This window comes from Zonotrichia leucophrys, chromosome 1 (genome assembly GCF_028769735.1).
Source record: "Zonotrichia leucophrys gambelii isolate GWCS_2022_RI chromosome 1, RI_Zleu_2.0, whole genome shotgun sequence".
NCBI lineage: Eukaryota > Metazoa > Chordata > Aves > Passeriformes > Passerellidae > Zonotrichia > Zonotrichia leucophrys.
This window is the reverse complement of record NC_088169.1, coordinates 70,163,594-70,184,480: the sequence shown is the minus strand read 5'-3', so window position 1 is coordinate 70,184,480 and position 20,887 is coordinate 70,163,594. Positions and strand designations below refer to the sequence as shown.

The window sequence follows — 20,887 nt, the reverse complement described above, 5'->3', positions numbered from 1 at the left end:
TTCCAGCAAGACTGTCTCCTTGCATCAAGTCTGTGCTGTGAAAACACCTCCAGCTGATCAGTACCAGCTGCCTTGCAGGGGGAAAGAGGATACGCTACTTGTGGCAAAGTACCTTACCTCCACTCCAGAAACACTTCTCAGTGCTGGGATTAATGGTTAAACAGCTGGTATGTCACCCTGGCAGCGTGAGCATACCCTCAGACCCTTATGGTACATTCACCAACTGTAATTTATGATAAATCACAGGAGAGAAAAAATTATCTTTAAACCAAGTCTGCACTGAGCTCCCCGTATCTTTTGCAAAGAGTGAGACAACACTTCTGAGTTATTACAATGTGTAGAATGAACTTTTATTTTCATTCATCCTTCATTAATACCATACAATTAGATAGCAATATTTGGAAAAAAAAATATTGAAATAATTTAAAACAGAAGGCACAGAAAACCAAACCCAACTATGCTGCTACAAGAGAAAGGGGAAAGAGGATTCAGGAAGTGAATTTATTCTGAAGTTTTATCGCTTAGATATTCTGACCAAAAGCTACAGCACACAGAAACAAAACTGCACAATTTAAGCTAACCCATGCTTTTGCTACATTTAACATATAAAAGGAAAAAAAAATCTAAAAATATTTTTTTCAGGATTTTGAATGAAAAGTGTAATTTTTAAAATAAAAACCACTAAATCTAGTACATATGTCAAAAACTTCTCTAAAGCCTACACACTAAGATGTACTTCACAAAAAAGTCTGCATAAGGGCAAAGCATACAGTTAAACACCATCTGGGGATGGGAGAAAGCTGGTTTTTAATCAGTTAGAGTATCAAATAAATTTGGTGTTTGCTTCAGAAACAAGGATTCTCACTACAGTAATATACTGGAGAGGACATTCTTTTCTATTTTAATATTATGAAATTAAACCAATAGTATACATTACATAGAGGAATTAAACCATATGAGATTCTTAACTTTTTTTTTTCTTTTTTTTTGTTTTTGCAAAAGAGTAACTTTATTTCTTTTGAAAACAAAGCTACTGGAATTGATGACATGCGATAATATGCCCCGATATTACACCAGCTGAGTTTGAAAATAAAGTTCATGCTTCACAATTGAAATATGCTGTGACTCTCAAATACATTCTCTGGTAATTAATAATACAATACAGAGGTCATTCATAAAATCAGTTCAGGTTGGGAACCTGGTTTATAAATGAAGCTCTTTTCAAATATTGAGAACACTGACAACACACAGGGTTAGCTCCAGGTCAGCACATTTCTTTCTGTGCTCCACCCCTCTTTTCTAAAACAAGTGGGTGCTTAGCCTGCAAATATCATGGAAAGGCAAAGTCTAGAAGTTACAGGTTGGTTTGTAAAAATATTAAATACAATCCAAGACAAACAGTATTACTGACAACTTAATAGCAGGTGCTCTCTAAAGGGAAAAAAAATATTCTGAAATGCAAAAGAGCTCTTTTCAGCATTTGATATCAAGGCATTTGCACATTTGTCAAGAGGTGACAGTAAGAGTGAACTTTGCAGCTTACTTTGCAGTTGGACTTGAAATCAAAGAGCTTTCCTTCTAGCCTGCTCACCTGTAAACCATAACATATGGTTTCTTAATAGCTTGCTTTTTTCCCTGGAAATAATTCTCTCATTTAGAAAGTACTAGTCAAAGTATTGTTTCCACACTTGAATAAAGAGAGCTGACAACTACAATAGAAACAGTAAAAATGATCCTCATAAAAATGTTCATCAAAATTCTCTGACATAGCAAAACATTCATTTGTAAAGTAAAGTCTAACACTGCAAGCCATTCACTCAAAGGAGACCTTGGGCACACGAATCCTTGCCAGCATTGCAACGGGAATCACTTCCGTATTTCTTGTGTAGGGTACAAACTCTGTAATATATTAAAGTTTCCTAACAAAAAGTCCAATTATTGCACTTTATAAAAATTCTAGTAATATCAGGCTTTTTTCCTACTTTTCTATGAACATTGATGCCTAGTAAGAAAAATTTGGGGGACCAAGTAATTTGTGATGAGTAAGATGGAATACTTGAATCAGTCCAAAATATGGGGGATCAAACCAGAAAGGTTTACAAAATGAAGAGATGTAACCTTTGGAAACAAGTTTTGGTTCACAGCAGCAGACAGATGTGTCATTCTGGTACTGACACATGTTCTCTTTGCCAGGAAGAGAGGGCACATGAGTGTTACATTTATATATCACAACACAACTTGAGGATTTGCAGAGAAACCCAAAGAACAGCTAAGTCCTCCTGCAGACCCTACAAGCCTGATGGGAAAAGCTCAGTGACAGCCACGATGGAGTGGGGGTTTCTCTGTGAGCTCAAATATATCTGCATTTGTGCCAGCAATAGACATAGCAAACAGGAATAGCTATTTCAGGATGGCAGAACAGGTAGAGTAAGTCTGAGAGGCCTGTAAAAAAGGAACATACAGCAGTTTTGGCCCTGCTTTAACCAGCTGTATCAATAGGGGAAAAAAAGATAGAGGAGATTTTTGTGCCAGCTATCTAGAAAAAGATGCTGCTTGAACCAAATTGATTCACAACTCTATATGAGGCTTCCAGGCCAGCAAATCACTGTTAAAGTCACTTTGTTCCTCTGCTCCTTCAGCATGGGAACGAGTGCAGAATGACTCATTCCAACCGTGGATAGTCCGTTTACAGCAACAATCATATCACCACACCTAAAAAACACAAGAAGAAAGAAGAACACATTATGAGACCTGCTCTGCAGTTATCAACACACACCAACAAACAGCACTGCACTGCTGGGGTGGTAGGAGGTAGGTACTTTGCTCCTTTGCATCAGGCTGGAAGTGTCACTAAGGTTCCCAAAGCAGTTCAATTTGAAGTCTGTCCTACTACTGAATGATGCCCCTGCCCATTCCAGGAGTGTTGGACAAGATAACTTTTTAAAGGTCCCTTCCAACTTCCAACTGTTCTGGGATTAATCTGAAACTCATCTGGGAAATTCCCAAATCACTCTATTTCCATTCTAATACCAATATGCTTCTGCATTAAGAACTGACCTGTATAGAAACATGAGAAGAGACATTTGGGAAGACCTAATGGAGTCAAGAGAAATGAGATACCATGTGCATGACAGAAGCACTTCTGTTTGTTTGTGTGGATTATAACACATTTATACCAAACATGCCTTTACTGTAGGAGGTGTAAGTAAAGATATTATGGTTACCAACCAACCACATTCCAACTGCGAACCTTGTTTTCAGTGGCTTATGATTTTGTCAAATATAACCATTTGGCTTGAAATGTCCCTCAGCAGATGGTTCAATTGCAGCATCTCTGCATTTTGGATTGGGTAACAGAATTTGTGAGGGTGCCATTTGCTGGCCCAGAGAAAAATGACCTCAAAGAGTTAAGTTCTGGTTTTTAAAACCTCAAGAGAAACTTCAAAAATCCACCTAGTTTATTTCTGTTTCGAGCACGTTCCTTCTCTAGACACCTCTGCTTTGCAACTTGAGTGTGTGACATTCCCCAAAGTAGTCAAATGTGACTTGGAGATCAAACAGGACTTTTCCTGAAACTGATCCTCTCAAGTATTGAAGTCACCAATATGGGTGGCAAAAAGAAGCTCTCCTGAGCTTTCCCTAGGGCAGAGCAGAGGAAGACGGAGCAGAGTTACCAACACCAGTCAAATGCGCACTCAAAAGTCCTTCTCTCCTGAACCAAGGAACCCCATCACCCAAACCCGAAGTGCTACAGTTCACTGCATGATATCTCTCACTCCCACAGCCTTTCCAAGGAAGCCATTTTACCTTCTATAAAATCACACCAGACAGATCATGTAAGCAGAAAACTGTCTAAACTATTGAACTGTGAAGTTATTTATTCCCTTCCTCTCCAGCCTAACATTTAGATAATTTAAACAAAACGGAACAGCTTTAGAAGAGACCTGTCCCACAATAACTCCAGGTGCAGGTTTGAAGGGGCTCTCCCTGGTAGATGGCCCATTTTTAAGTTCGTATTTTCAGTAGAACAGACATTTGAAAAGAGAGCACTACGTCACATTATCACACAAGAGCATATTTTCCATAGGTTACAAGGGGGTAAATGTGACCATAATGATTCTTCCACTCTTCTTAGGAATGATGCTTGAACTTCCATTTGTGTAAAGACTTCTACTTACTAAGTCCCTAATCTGAAATTATTTGAGTTGAACTGAGATCTTTAATTTAATCCAAACTGTTCCACAGTTTAAAAAAAAATGTAATTTTATGTTCAGCCAAGTTATTTTTTCATTTATTTATTTAGTCACTGAACTGAAAAATCAATTACTGTCAAGGCTCTAGGCATAAGTACATTCTTTTCTTAAGACATTTTGTGAGAAAATCTGCATGTAAAAATCATGCCATGAAACTTCAAGTTGTATATTCTTGACTACCACCTTCACAAAAAATCAAGTTTATGAATAAGAGAACAACCCTTAATGGGAATTTTACGTCCTAGTTCTGAACTAATCCTGCATGAGGCTAAGATGGATATCTGGATACTAAACCTGGGAGCTGCTTCCAAATGTAATGTGTAAGCAAAATCATACAATCTTTAAGGTCAGAAGGGACCTCAGGAGCTCTACAGCCCAACCTTCTACTGCAAGCAAAATCAGCTGTAAGCTCCTGACCAGGATTCCCAGGGCTTTACCCAGTAGTCCCAGAAACCTCCAAGGGCAGAGACCATGCAACTTATGCCATTGTCTGACCATCCTCATGGGGAAATAGTTTCTTCTCATAACCAGCCTCAAGCTCTTTAGTTCAAGTTGTGCCTGTTGTCACTCATCCTCTCACCCTGCACCACTGGGCCCTGTCTCCTTGACAATGTGCAGGTAAGTATTGGAAAGGGCCGCTGGCTGCCCCTGAAGCCTTCTCCTTGTGGGGCAAGGGCTCCAGCTCCACCATCTCAGGGGCTTCTGCTGAACTCCATTTATCAGCGACTTTCCTGCCAACTAATGACTAGGTAATGCCATGGGGACTTGGGTCCTTAACAATCTTTTCAGAAGTCTTTATCATGTACTTTCTTGCCCTTCTATTAGAGCAGCAGCACCCATCTTCAGTATCAGTTTCCAGTGGCTTCAGAAGGCTATGTGAAAGCATAAAGCAGATTTGCCCACTTTGCAGAAGTGAAGCTCTAACTTTAGCTGTTTTATAGGAAGAAAAAAACCAGCTGGTTCTGCACATTTACAGTGCACATTCTCTTGGCCTAATGTGGAGTTCAACAGGGAGACAGCAGATGACATCAGCAGCACAACTTAGGAAGATCACAGGACATGCCATCTCCTCTGAGATGCCCCTTCCCTAACAGAGACACCCTGTTACCTCCCTGCATCCCACTCATCAGGGAGGGAAATGCACTACAGAGCTGCATGGTCCAGCAGCCCAAGATGCATCTCCTCAAGCAATTAGTTGCACGTAACTATTTAAAAGTGGTTCATTATTGTTGCTTTTATTACTATTTTTATTATTTCTCCCATTGCTACTTTGGCTTACTTTAATCTCCCGTCGAAGTAGGCAGGAGTTCCCAGAACAATGGTTTTAATGAAGAAGGGCTGGTTAGTGTGGTTCTCCTCGTAGCCCCCGACGATGCTGAAGCCCCAGCTGCCCAGGTTGCTCCGCCGCAGCACCACGTCATGGCAACTGTGCAGGCAGCTGCCGAATGGAAGCACAGGACAACAAGAGAAAAAGCCATGTATGGTTCCACAGCAGGCACAGCATCTGCTATCTCACCATTACCACTGAGCTGAGTGTGGCAGAGAAGGGGAGGGATGGTGATTAGACCTCTGTTGCCAAAGTAATTTTGCAATATTCAAACCCATTACCAAAAAATCCCACAATCTTGAGACAGAAAAGTGCTTTAAAAGAAGTAATGCAGTGCTACAATAATTACTTAAACACAGTTAACTCTTCAAACTGACAGTAACAGAACTGCATTTTATGGATTCCACAGGTGGCAACAATGTGGGTGGAAAATCAATACCTGATGTGTTCAGTCTGCAAGTCAAAAATGCAAAGCATTTGTCTTCCACCCCTAGCCAATTTAAGCTTTTACTACTTAAAGTAAAAATTAAAAACCCATGCACAATCTTCATTACCTCTGTACTGATTCATCACCAGTAATGAAAATATAAATGACTAACCATTTTATTACACAGAATGTAAATAATTCAGATCACACTTCACTAACTATATGTTATCAGCCCTAGTGAAAATTAATTCTCGCCAGTAAAGTTGGCAATGATTGTAACTTAAAAAATAAAGAGACATAGAAATTAACTTTTCAGTAAGAAGATACCAAGTTCTTTATGGTTGTTTGGCACTGCTTTAAAGCACAATGCATAGCATAATGTTAGGAACACACATGGCATCTGTAGCATGAAAGAAATAAACCACTAGGTAGGAAATAAACTGCTGCTAAAGCATGAAAAGGATTTATATTTACCAAAACTGAGAGCCATTTACTGAGATTACTCATTAATACTTAATTAGAAGATAAATTAATTGACAGTTAAACTCAGAAAAAGTGAAACCTCTGGAGGGCCAATGCATGGCTCTGTTATCTTCAGCTGCATTCTGCTCCCAGTCGGGTTTGTGTTGTGATTTTACACTTGAAGTACAAATCTGGTAAATCCATCAGAGGGAAAGGAATTAACCTGCATGCCCCGACTGAAGTTAACAACTCTACTAGCTGCAGAAGGAACTCTTCTTGATAACAAGTGATGCCAGAATGAGATTACAGCTGCAGCCTCGAGAGAGTGAGGAGTACAAATGAAGTGATGTCCAGCAGATCGCAGAGCAGTTAAGGGGAGGGAGCTTGCTGCAAATCTCTAAGAGTTTTTGTGTTTGGCAGAGATGGTAGTGGATTCTTGAAAAAAAAAATCAAAAAAAACCCCAATGTGAGCCTGTAGTTACACAGCTACAGTCTTGGCACAGGACATGTCAAGAGTCTGTCAGAATGGCCAAAATCTGATGCAATATTCTGAAGTATTTGGCCTCATGAACTTAGGTAGTGGATTAGCAAAGTGACAGATGGATATATACTTGGTGGTTTTATTAGTAATTTCTCTGATTTTAGATATTCTACAGAAAGTCACAGTATAAAAAAACAATTAAAAAATATTAATTCTGTCTGAACAGAAGACTCCACATGGGTAGTTACTATGGTTTGTGAAGGGATAAAACCAGTCTATTCATCTTTGAGTTTGCTAAGGAAACATTGCTCCTGTTCACAGCCCACTTTCTAAGCACACTGCCAACTGAATACAGCTGAGATGGCCAGGTAGAAATAAGGGCAGATGTGCTGCAACTATGCAGGTCTCTGTTTCTTTATGTCTCTTGCAGGACTTAGCTCAAAGCACCTAAATAAGTACTTAATCAATTAATTCTGTACCTTGGCAGTCCCAGCCACATGACCCAGGATGGTGACCAGCTGGCATCGTATTCATTTTCACTGATGGTACTCAATTGTTCCTCATCAGCCTGGGGCTGTTCCTCCACAATCTGGACTTCCAGGGCTTTCAGGGCAACCACTGAGGAGGCAGCACTAGCCTTCAGCATGGCCACGGCCTCGCTGTGACTCAGGTTGGTGAGATCAATCCCGTTGATGTTCAGCAGCACATCACCTGTACAAAGCCGCGAGGGAGAGCACATCAGTCTGACAGCCCTGCCCACCCACAGACCCCCCAGGCCAGGGTCTCATTCCATACTACAGTCTTTGCACCTGAGACAGTCTGAACTAACAGACTAGGAGCTCTGAAGCCTTTATATTGTCAGTTAGAAACTTTAATGTATTGAGCTTGTATCAATTATTGAGTGTAATTTATTTCCACATACACACCAAATACTGTGACTCCTATGTATAATTCCCTGAAAATCTGAAGTACTTAAGTATACTTAATACTTAAGTACCTCATCAGCTTGGCTGCAACTGCTACTGCAGATGCCATGACACAACTGTTTCCAGATGAGGATCTTGGGTTCACCCTAACTTTAAAAGTGAAGGAAGAATGATGGCAGGAACAATGCAGGCATCTCAAAGTAACCAATTATTGTAGACAGGTGAGGTTCCACAGAGTGCTTTAATTCATCTGGTTTTAATAACTTGTCCCTTGGGAGAAGAAAATTGAATTCGAAAACTACTGGAAAGTTTGCTACAAAACTCAGTTAATTCAGAGAAAGAAAAGTAGCATCTCTACAAAGCTAATCTGGAAAATATCAAAGCCAGAAAAAGATTTCCACAATTTCAGTTTTATGTTTTTTAAAAAGCCCCAGGATGTAAACAAGAACGTTATTAACTATCCAGTGGCAGACTCCTTTTTCACACAACGTCTCACCAATGAAAGCCACAAAAAACAGAGCAAAAGTGCAAACACCTGGGTCACATTTGGTATGAGACTCAGGTTTTTGAAAGGCTTTTCCTCCCAGTAGCTTCTGCGGCCACTTTAACATTACACAATGGAAGAACAATAGTGATTGTTCTATCAAGTGTGTTTTTCATAGTAGTACAGAAAAAGAAAGCATACCTGCTGGTGTGTGGGTGTAAATCTCCCTTTCTCAGAAACATAGAAAGATGCTCCCACACTGTTCTTTTAAATGTACAATCTGTGAAGTTTTTTCCCTAAATTTCTTTCCTGAAACATTCTGTAATTCTGTGAACTGTGAATCACAGAGATCCCAAAGAGAGTCTCTGATTCACATATGACATAATACATTTTAATCATCAAATGCTTTGCTATCCATTATGTAGGACTGCCTTCATCTATGCTGAGCCTAACCTCTGCCTCCTTATTCTCTTTTACAAAGCCAGGGAAAAAGGACAGGTGTTGCAGCACCCCCAAAGACCAGCAAACTCATGATGTCCCAGAGGATAAGAAAGCTTTTGGGAACAGGATTAACACTGGTGAAGCTTCTTTTGGGGCAAATTTTATGTGGGTGAGCTGTAGCCTGTCAGCAGAGCTTCTCTGCTGTTCAGGTATTATACCAGGGAGCAGAGATTCCTTGGACAGAGATGTGGTACAACCCACTAAATCACACATGAAAACAGGATGTGTCTGCATCACAGCAGACCCTCAGCTCAGGGGAATACCATCAGGTTTAAAGAATTTAACCATACATTTCCTGATCTTATCCACTTCCCCTGCTATCATGCTGTAAACATCCCCTTCCCAAAAAAGGTGAAAGTGCAACATGAAATATTGTATTTCCATTATTAAATCACGAAGAAAAGCATCCATAAGCATTTTCCTACATCCGTGACAAGATTTTTTGACACCACCTGATTCCAGAGAACACAGTGATGAAAAAGCAACCAGAGGCAGCCCTGCCACCAGGGAAGGCAAACCCCACCTCGTTTAATCCTGCCGTCTCTCGCCAAGCACCCGTGAGGCTGCACACTTGTCACAAAGATGGGCAGTTCGCCACTTTTGCTGCCTCTGCCTCCTGCCACTGTCATTCCCAGAGATTCATGTGGCTCTTTTTTCACAGTAATGTGCTTTTCTTGGCATGTAACACACTGGGAGAGATCCTGTTCAATAAGGATAAATAACATTGTTAAAACTAAGGAAGAAAAACCAAGCAAACCAAAACTGAAAACCAGAACAAATCAACTAAATAACAACACACCAAAGCCACACTTTGGCACGTTAATGGAACAGTTTAAAATGACAAAGTACCAGAAACCAGCTTTGGCTGGATTTCTTCTGGGTCAAATCCCTGATTCCTCCAAAAAAGACCCCAATTCACCAACAAAAACCCCCTGGATGTAGATACTTAAACACAGATAGAAAGCTTATAAAGGCCTACCTTGAAATCCCACTCTAGTTTTTCTTTATATCCTACACTGGAAGAGGCTAAATTTTAGGGCTGCACTACAAAATCATATGGTCAGAAGTCTGGAGACAAATCAGATAAACATCTTTTAAAGTCTTGGTGAACATCAGCATTACTTCATTTGTCAGTAGAATATGCCCCAGAACTACAAAGAAGCTCTTAAGGAATGAAAACGTGTTTTCATGATGACAGTAAGAGACTCTTTAAAGCCCTTATGCATCATGTTCTCTTTTGCAGCTGGTATGTAGAACCCCCAAGAGCACAAACTAAGGCCAATTGATACTAATGGCTTGTAATGGGTACCTTGGGCAGCCTCCCTAATGATTATAATGAAGACTCAAGCTTGAAACAAGAAGAGATCCTATATTAAATTTTCCAACAACTGAATGATTAAGTTCAGCCTGTATTCAGTTCTGATCAATAAAAAAAGATCTAAATCTAAATCAAAGTAAATTTTATTTGCCAAAGCCTTTCCCTCAGGTTATTAAGTAAAAGATTCAAACTACTGCACATACACCTGTAGTAGCATCTTAAATTGACAGAATACTTGCAAGGAATCCAAAATAATGAAAGAAATAACCTGGGATATTCTTCAAAATGCATATATGTATATACTCTCCTGCCTTCTCTTGGAAAATGACAACATTGTCGTCTTTGACCTCCAGTGCCATGTGCTCCTGACTGGCTCTGCTCTTCACATACATATTAATCATGGAAGCAGCTATATGTAAACACATCACAGCTTATAAAGACAGTTCATTTCTCTGGCTTCAGGACTGGCTGCTGCCACACAATCATACAAACGTATTTAAAGCCACAAGGCTTCAAAGCCAACTGCAGGTTAATGAGAGAAAGATAAATGATACAAAATACCAGAAACATTCACTTCCTGTTACATGGGACTTCCAGTTTTAAAAGAGCCCACAAATGGCATTGATCTGTGAGGGAAATCCACTCATCCAACTTTGGATCCACTATGGTAAGAGCACAGCTCATGCTGGCGCATGCAAACTTGCCTCAAGCTCTGACATCAACAAACTAATCACTTTGTGGGTGGGTATGGCCCAGTGCTGTAGCCATGGTATTCAGGAGCCTCACCTTTATCCCTCAGGAGGAAAACAACCTTCCTGGAGCCTCATTTGTTCTCTTCTGAAATGATCCCCACTTTTAAAAGAAAATCCTATCAATGCATATTAGTTATCCCAACAGAAGTATATGATGCTACATAGTAAAGCAAATACAGTGGACAGGTGGAAAGGTGGATTTGTTGACATGGTCAGTATCACCATTATTTCACAAAATCAACTTCTTATGAGTAAGAAGTTGCATTTTTCTAATTACAAGGACATCTCGAGCACAGGCTCTATTTTAGCATGTCTTCTAAATATTACTAGCTTCATGAAAGTCTCTTCATTTTGCCTTTCTTTCCCTGCTTGAGACTCAGCAGCCTTGCAGCCAGGATTGGTGACTCATGAAGGAGATGACACATCCCTCCAACATGCTCTTTATAAGCTAGATGGTGGGCACCTCACATCTTTCCTGGCTGCAGCCAGCACAGAGCAACAAAAAGTACAACAGTATTGAATGACAGCCCTTCCCATTCAGGAGTACCAGCCACTGGCTTAGACAAGGTCTAACAACTACAGCTGTATGAACTCACGGAACTTGATTCTTTCCCTGTAGTCAGCAAATCCAAAAACATACTGAAAACCTGTTGTGCATCTTTTGTTCCCACACCACACATGATGCAGGACTTGAGAACTTGGAAGTTATCATCATTTTTTTATTAATTCGATAAAAAAATAATATAACCCTTTTTTCTAGCTTTGCCTTGCCACACACCAGCACATGAGTAAACCAGTATTTTTTCCTCTCAGAAGGAGAAGCACCAACCTTATGTGAGTTAGGCCTGCTGTGAAACAGCTGCTGGGACTGGTGTTGGTGTGAGCTGCTGTTGTGAGTCCCGGTGTCTCGGATAATACTGACTGTCTGTGACTTCAGGGGTCTAGAGATGATCAAGTTCACTCTCTCCCCGCTTGCCTGTTGAATACATCAGGTCATCAAATGTCATCAAGTTTGAGAGGATACTGATTATTAGAAAGGGAGGAAAACATATGACAGAATGTGAAACAAGACAACAGCAGACCTTGCTTTCCAGTTCCTTTTTAGACTGCACACTACTTTACTTGCTTCATATTGCAATTCCCCCTAAAATGGAGGGGAAATTAACATTTCTCCTTGACCTCTGATGTTGTCTTTACATCAGCTAAAAATCCTTTGTCAAAAGGACCATTTCTCACTCTGTGTTACAAAGCCCCAAACATTAAAATTCACCCCATTCCATTTGCAGCCTCTGTGAACTCCAGTAACACATAGCAATAAATGGATGAAATGCCGATGTGATAGCTCCAAGATCTGCAGCTTTTGATCAAAAGCTCTGAACACCTCTGGTACTTCCCCAAGACAACTGCAAGAAAAGATGTTATCCATGAGCATAACCATAGTATTCTGGATTTTGAGGAATACTGGGAGACCCATTTATTAGATGTTAATAAAACATCAGCTCTTTTTATTGCAGCAAAGCCACACCTCAAAAGGTAAAAGTTACCTAGTGCTAAATTCCAATCACTGTATACAAAAGTTGGGGAACTGAAAAAACAATTTCAAGATCATTGTTATTTTAATTTCACTACAAGGAAAACACTTGAAATTATTCCTGAAACAAGTATTTACTACTCCTTTGTATCAGAGTTGTCTCTGTGATGCTTTAAGCAAAGGTGACTGCACTAGACTGCAGGAACATACTACTGGTATACTCCAACTTTCCTAAAAACAAAGGTATTTTCACCAACCTCGCATCAGCAGGAAATAGCAAAGTGCTGCATCTGTTTCCCTACAGACTGGGAGAAAGGCATGGAGTGAAGGTTTTCCTGTGGCGACACAGATGGGTCATATGTCACACTGCAACAAGCTTTGGGTAGTATTTGTGTCCAGGACATAACCAGACATTGGAAACAGCCCTTTTCTGAACACTCAGAAAATTATTTGTACCATGCAGAACTCATGGAAAACCTCTATTTGACTTCCCAGCTGCTACCTGTTGACTCTAACATCTGACAAATTACTTTCTTGTTTTAACTCAATTCCATGCACAGGAAAATCAATAAAAAACAAAGCCCACTTCTATAGAGCTTACTGAGAGATTAAAATACAATACATACATAAATAGAATAATAATAATCCTCTTTTTTTTCTTCTCCCCTGCTAAGCAGTACACTACAATAGGCTATTCTCCTTGCTACACAAGCTGTCTTCTAACCTTCAGGCTGCATTCCAAGGAAGACTAATGCATTTTTCACTTCTGAGGAGGTGAAGTTCATCTGGTGGGTGCCAAAGCAGGTGCTGTTCTTCATTCTTATTTTCAAAACATAAATCACTGTAAATTACACTGACACAGGCTTTTAGGCCTCTCACAAGCTGTTCTGCCTGGGAACAGACTCTAGAAATAAAGCCAAGCTAGGGGCTCAGGCAGGGAAAGCGAGTTACCTGTATGACCTGAGCAGCGAGCTCGGGCGTGCCGTGCTTCAGGTCGTGCCCGTTAATGGCCAGCACGCGGTCATTGCTGCAGAGCCGGCCGTCCTGGGCGGCCAAGCCCCCCTCCAGGAGGTCGAGGATGAACACCCCCGGCTCGTCCGTCCTGCGCACCAGCTTGATGCCGAGCTGCTCGCTGGAGTCGCGCTTGTGCAGGGTCACCTGGAAGCTGTCCTCGCGCGCGGGGCCCGGCGCGTCGGCGTGGCCGTGAGCGCGGCTGCCGAACCGGCGCTCCCGCAGCACCGTCAGCTGCAGCACCGAGCACGGCTGCGACAGCACGGCCCGCGCGTGGTTGTGGGACACGTTGCTTATGTCAAAGCTGTTCACCTGCCAACGACAGCAAAAGACGGCACAAGGATGTTTTCGAATGTTTAGTTAAGTCCTTTCCAAAGTCAATTCGCTCACTGCAAAACCAGCCTTGGAGCAACCTACATGTCTGACTTTACTAGGCTTCCTCTCTTATCTTCCATTCTTCCCTGCAAACTCGCACTGGATGCTCAATCGACAAACTTCTTTTTAGGTTGGAAAAGATCCTCAACATCATCATGCCCAAGTGTTAACCCAGCACTGCCAACTCCACCACTAAACCACGTCTCCAAGTTCTACATCCACATGCCTTTTAAACATCTCCAGGGATGGTGACTCCACCACTTCCCTGGGCAGCCTGCTCCAGTGCTTAACAACCCTTTTGTGAAGAGATTTTTCCTAATACCCAATCTAAGCTTCCCCTAGCAGTATTTTAGGCCTTCTCCCAAAAAGGTGACAACATGTCCCCAGTAGTGAATGCCCTCTGCCATCACAGGCCAAGGTTTTTGCTCCCCTTGTCTCCTACACTTGTCTTCTTTACATTGTTTGTTTTCCCAGACAAGAACATGGCATGTGCTTTCAATTTCAAGCCCAGCATCACTTTAAACTGCAAAATAATAGCTATAAAAAGAATGGATCCAAATCTCTGCAGGAAGCTTGTGTCTTACAATATGCATTACTTCCATAATGTGAAAAAACATTTTTAAAAAACTGAAGTCAAGAATAATGAATTTGGTTCATTAACACAGCAAAAAAGAAAAATGTAGTTGGACTAATTCTCAAGTCTTAGCATGAACTTAGATTTTCCACAGATTTCAAGTAGGCCAGAGCTTCAGACTTATAACCTGTATCACCCAAAATTCAGTTGTAAATGAAAAACAGATTAAACTCTCTCTACCTAAAACAAAGAACTGTTTTTGTTATACAGCCCACTCATACAGAGATCTGTAATCTTCAGTCATTTCTTGCACTGTAAAAATAAGAACTGACAATACAATGGGATTTGGTAGATAAGAGGAGTATGACAAAAATTCAGCATGAAAGCTGTGTTTGTCTTCTTTTGTAAGAAAGGAATCAAAGTTAACATTAGAATTTCATCCTTAGCCTTGGTGGAGGAACCCCTGCCCCAGACAAAAGCATCACCAAACGGTCTATACTGATTGATGTGCCTTACCTAAGCCTTTTAATAGTCCCCATTGCAACCTAAGTAAGTAAAACCAAACATGCAGCTTCTCACCATCTAATATTAATATTAAAATGATAAAAATTTACAAAGCAATCTACGTACAGCAGCTGGCACATTTACATCACACACCTGAGCTGAGGGGCTCCCAGAAGCCTGTGCTGAGCCCTTGGCTGTGGTAGTTTCTGAGGGTGAAGGAGGACTGCACCCTCCCTGAGACACCTCCAGCCCAAAACTCAGCACAAAGCCACTGCTGCTGGCAGCACCACGAGCTCAGACAGAACCACAGTGGTGTCCTGCTCTGCTACTGCCCTGAGACAGCCTGTAACCTTGGCAGAGGGAAAAGAAGCCTAACTAGAAGAAATAACACTTAGAGCTGCCTCCTGCAAAAACCACTAGGGCCCATCCATCAGAGCCCTTAAATTAAATCTATTTTTATTTTTAACTGTAGCTAGCTAAAGTAAATACATAAAATATGTGAGCACTCAAAGGGCACAGAAGAATATATGCAATAAAATGTAATTCTTCTTTCTATAAGGCAGTTTAAAATTTCAGAACAAAACAGCCTTGGCATTTCTTGGGGAAAGAGATTCTCATTAGGACATGCTTCACATGAATTACAGTCACAGTCCAGCACAAAAAAGACAATTTGTAGAGCACTTTGAAATTGTTAGGCACCTATCTGCACCTTGCAGACAACACAAGCTTTTATGTAGCTGTTACTAAATGCTGTTCCCACAGCTCTTAAAAGGGTAATACTTCTTGTTTGACTAGGCAAGAAAATGCTGAGTTTCATCTCACAGCCCTTTCTGGCTCTTTCTTTTAGACCTTTACAGCTCATAAAAGCCCTGGAAAACATTTCCAGAAATATCCCACCAAAGTGTACATGCTGAGCTGCGCCTAAGTGCACCTAATTACAGATGGCAGAGATTGGACCTGATCATTTTAATACAGCAGCTCAGCACCTGCACAGGCAAATTCAAATAAAGATATTCTATCTCCCCTCAAAATTTAGGTTTTACCCTCTGTATCTCTCCCTTGGCATGAGAGGAGGACTCTCATGGACACCCACTTTGCATCTGACAGTCCCACTGCCAGGCTGTTGATAGGAGAAGACTCACTGCAGCTAGTAAATTCCTATTTACAGTCAATTCACTGCCATTTATGGCTTTGGAAACTGTAACTGACACCTGCCCAAACAGCAGGAATTTCCAAAGCTTCATTGGAACTCAAGCTCCCTATTCTGCCAAACAAGTAGAGCCCTCAGTATAAAAATAAATGAGGCAGCATTCAATCAGTGTCTGCAATTACTTGTTGAAAAGGAAACATCTTGGAAAGCTCTTGGGTTGTTTTCTTGGCTAGCCACTATGCTTACACTCCAAGAGCTGAAAAAGGCACATTTCTCAAAAGGGACTTTATTTTCTGAAGTGCAAACTAATTTTATTCCAAGGGTAACTACTGTATTTAAGCTACTTCTATCAGCTTGATTTCAAAACAGTGAAATGAAGAAGGCTTACAATTACATTTGGGCTGATCTTAGGCTGCCAGATCAAAAGCAAACATTTCTATTGAAGTAACTTTGAATTGATGATAATATATTTGTTTCAGGTGGAAGGATTAAAAATAGAAGCTGGGTGACTGTTCTGTTTATGTAGCACTCAGTTACTTAAGTGTTGTATGAACAACCCCTTCCCCTAATATAAAAACTAAAACTTCAAAATTAATAGAACTTGATTTTTTTCTATTGTCGGTGGTTAATTACTTTAAACCAAAACAAAAATACACAATCAAAACCAACTTACATTTTGTTCATTTTTTTCTTTAAATGCTTAGAGCATCTTGCTTTAAATCCTTCCATTAAAGTCTAATACTCAGTCTTTTATACATAGTGAAAGATGCTGGTCAACTGCCTCAGCTTTAGGAAGACAACGTTAAAATAACAGTTTAGACGAAGGCAGCCTTACAATCCACAAACTGCTTCTTACACAGGACAAGTTATGCCAACTTGCTAGCCAGAAATAACCTTGGGCTCCTTTGGAATGCATGAGTAAAGCTGAAATAAGGACCAAGTCCCACAACATTTAAAAACAGAAAAATAGACTTGTATTTTAAATGTTGACAACAGATGCCAGAGAGGAAAGATAATTCCAGGGACTGGTCCGACAAACAACATAAAGCATGACAGCCAAAAGTGCTAGAACAACACGCTCTGCTCTGAATATTAATTTGCTTTCCAACTGATAATTGCAAAGCTAACATTGACATAACATAGTCTGACAAGGAAAATCTTCCATCTCATTTTAACAACAATTCTGCAAGGAGTGAACAGAAAGCAAGCAGACAGAATAGGTAATGAGGTTCCATACTTGAAGTATTTGGTCTCCAGCAAGAAGTCTTCCATCTCTGGCAATGATCCCATCTCGATAAACCTCTTGAATGACAATGTTGATCAAAGGTGTTTCATTGCCACCCACTATGCTAATTCCTAATTCAATATAAGGATTGGACCGATGAATTTCAATAGTAGTGATCTCTCCTTCAGGCAAGGTAGGTGGCTGTTGATTTGCTGCCAATTATTTTTAAAAAGAAAGACAATTAATATCTTTTCTATTTCATTCACTTCCAATAAAATAAATCATCAAAATATAATGTAGACTGGCCACAAAGCAGCAGTTTAACAAAAAAACTAAACCAGTGCAAATGGATCAGTTCCACTACTTGTTGAAACACCTAGCTTGTTAGAAAGCAGCTAGTGACTTAGTAGCATCCATGCTTCCTGAAATGGGGTCATTTGGATTGGAATAGGATATTCTCAACCCTCTGGATCCCATCCTTTATAATCAACTTCATTTCCTTCATTGGGGCACTTGGGGCTTTGCTTTTGGTGATGATGATAAAAATGCATCACTCTAGGACACGAAAGAACACAAGTGCACACCGCTACTCTCCAGGTGAAGAAAAAAGGGAAGTTTATTTTCTGACTCCTGCATTTATAGTTTTCAAAAACTGACAGTGGATTGGAGGGTGACAGTGCCACCTCTCCAATGACACTGGACAAACCAAGAGTCCATCAAATTTCTCCTCCTCCATAAAAGAATGCAAAACAGTGAGTTATTTACAGAAAGTGTGTGAGAAAGTTTGTTACAAGAATGTCAACATCAGAAGGCTTAGAAAATCTTAAAAAATGGGGGCGACAATAAAAATATATTTTAAGGGTTAGCCCATAACCTCTTTGTATTGCAATTGCATGAGGAGCTGCTATTGAGTTACTGGGTCAACTGAAGGAGCCCATTTCTGAAGCAAACATGGAGACAACTAAAGAGGAAAAAGGAGAATGCTAAAAGATGGCAAATACAGAGGAGAAGAAAGGGGACAGGACCACCTTTCTCTGTGGTAAGGCTGAGCACTTCCTCTATAAAATCCCAGATGCTAAAGGTGTTACAGCTCATTCAGTGCAGACAAATGCAGGAGTAACTCAGCTGCCTTTTTGCTAAAGTACAACAGCACTCTGTGTGTGAGAAGGCTGCTGATCCAGTTGGGGGGAAAAACAAATCTCATCTTAGAAAACAACTTTTGTAATTTTACAGAAACTACACTCCTTCCATCTCACTTGTGAGGCCAGTCCCACTAGCAGATTAACATGAACTACTGCACCCTGACACAATAAATGATGATACAGCACCACAGTAGCTGGCACACACTCAGAGATATTTCTTTCCTTCCTGTGACTTTATCCCAGTTGTAAACTTGCACATAATCAAAATACACTAATATTTCTCCAGAAACTGCAAAAGAAAAGAGCCAAAGATGAAGATGCACATTCAAGCTCTGACACCACAAATGTTTCCACATCTGATAAAAGCGACTTGGGAGGATAAGTGATGACATACTGTCTGCTGCTGTGTTCTCCTCGAAAGGCGGATTGTCGATGCCGGGCTCATCTGTCCAGGCGGGCAGGGCGGGCGAGGTAAAGCTGGGCTCGGCTGGCACTATTCCCTGATCAGCGTCTGGAGACAAACTGCTGGGCTGCTCCTGCCCCCCCACACCACTCTCACCCTCCGCTTCTGCTTGCACCTTGCTCGTTTTCCTTCTCTCCAGAGCAAGTCTCCGATGAGAAGCCCCAGGACACCTGTAAAGACAACACTGATATTATGCTTCAAGCCTGCAGCCCTGTTTGTAGCACAAAATGCCCAAGTATTTTCTTGGGTTAAATCAGTCTTCTTCAAAGCAAAGTTTAATGCTTTAAACACAGCATTAAAAACAATATTAAACACACTGAATTTTAAGGCCAAAATATGTTTTAGTGGACAAAACCCCAATACTGCTTTCTTCACAAAACTTCTGCTAGGTAGTTTTTCGGCCATGAACTCAATGTGCTGTAACACCTTCTGAATGGGGACTTAATTTGTTATCACACAATGGTTTGTGTTGGAAAGGGCCTTAAAGATCATCTAGTTCCAAGCCCTCTGCCATGGACAGGGACAACTTCCACTAGAAGGTGGATTCTGTACATTTTAGTTTCTGGAAAATAACTTGCTGGAAAGATGGTCCAAAAAAATCTACATAAGAAGCCCTGTTCCAAGACATAACTGGAGACCTACTGAAACCATCTTCTTTCCCCTTAGTAAGCCAAAAGAAATAAGCATCATATTTTCCTGGGCTTATTCAAAGGAGGAAAGAGATGAAAATTTTCCCTAAATTGCAATCTAAGTGTTATAATACCGAAATAAAATTCTGCTTCTCTAGGAGTCTGTATGAGAATTTTAGCAAAAGTAACAGCTCTGTTCATCACTTGTCTCTTGGGCCAATAGAAGGTGTTCTCATCTCCATCCTGCCTCCTGTTTTTTCTTTCTGACTTTTGACATAGGAGGTGCAATTTTTGTTTCCCTTATGCAACAGTATTTGATGCTTTTCACTACTAACTCAGTTTTTAAAGTTTCCATTACTCTTAATGCAGTATTTTCTTTTGCTTATGTTTAAAAGCCTACAATAGTTCATTGCAAAAAAAGGGTCGCAATGTTGCTAATTTATGGAAAGCCTTCATTTATCAAATCATCTTGCATTTATGAGCACATAATTAGACATGGACACCAATCTTACATCTGCCTCAGTGACAGTTTTGCCAGTGTCTGATAAATCACATCTTATAGAATTTGATGTCCTTAAAGTTCCTGCTTCTGAAGCCACTGACCACCCAAAAATGCTCATACTGTAGCAGTGTCAGAAAAAAAAATCCTTCTTGGAAGGATTCAGCATTTGGGAACTTTGCAGATTGCTATAACAAAAGAAGAAATTATTTATTCTTGCAAGAGAAGAAATGTGTTAACAGAATAAAAGACAACAGAAGCCTAATGACATCCTAATTTATTAAAGCAGAATGTTTTGAGAATCACAATTCTGTTCTGACATTCTGTAAAAGTAATTTGGTAATTATACTGTTAGACTGCTTCAGCATGGATTTTTAAGTTTTCAGATCCAAAGAACATTGATGAAGCTTTTGTGACCCCCAGCCATGTTTATACATACATAACATTAGATATATATATCTATATATATATGAAAATATCTTTTTTAAAAAAATTATATACATAGAATGATAGAGTGGCTGTGGTTGGAAGGGATCTTAGAGATCATCTAATTTAAACCCCATGCCATGGGCAGGGAACACCTTCTACTAGACCAGATTGCTCAGGGCCCCATCCTGCCTGGCCTTAAACACCTTTAGTGATGGGGCATCCACAGCTTTTCCAGGAAACTTCTTCCAGTGCCTCACCACCTTTATGGGACAGAATTTCATCCTATTATTTAACCTAAATCTATCCTTTTTCTGTTTAAAGCTATTTCCCTTAGCCTATCACTACATGCCCTTACAAAAAATCCCTCTCCAGCTCTTATATCCCTTTCAGATACTGAAAGGTATCTAAAGGCTATAAGGCCTCC

General features: G+C 40.4%; 1 protein-coding gene across 3 annotated transcripts in view; it reads right to left on the bottom strand.

Moving 5' to 3' along the window:
- Nucleotides 1-334: 334 nt before the first annotated feature.
- Nucleotides 335-20,887, bottom strand: part of LNX2 (ligand of numb-protein X 2) — a 59,690-nt gene continuing 39,137 nt past the window's right edge. For all 3 annotated transcript variants that reach the window (XM_064716843.1, XM_064716833.1, XM_064716850.1), the window contains 8 exons: nt 18,838-19,076; nt 17,314-17,513; nt 13,414-13,785; nt 11,761-11,907; nt 9,385-9,562; nt 7,430-7,661; nt 5,533-5,691; nt 335-2,712 (listed from right to left, as the gene is read on the bottom strand). In XM_064716843.1, coding sequence (XP_064572913.1) covers nt 2,577-2,712; nt 5,533-5,691; nt 7,430-7,661; nt 9,385-9,562; nt 11,761-11,907; nt 13,414-13,785; nt 17,314-17,513; nt 18,838-19,076 — 1,663 coding nt within the window. In that variant the 3' untranslated portion in view covers nt 335-2,576. The remainder of the gene's footprint in view (nt 2,713-5,532; nt 5,692-7,429; nt 7,662-9,384; nt 9,563-11,760; nt 11,908-13,413; nt 13,786-17,313; nt 17,514-18,837; nt 19,077-20,887) is intronic.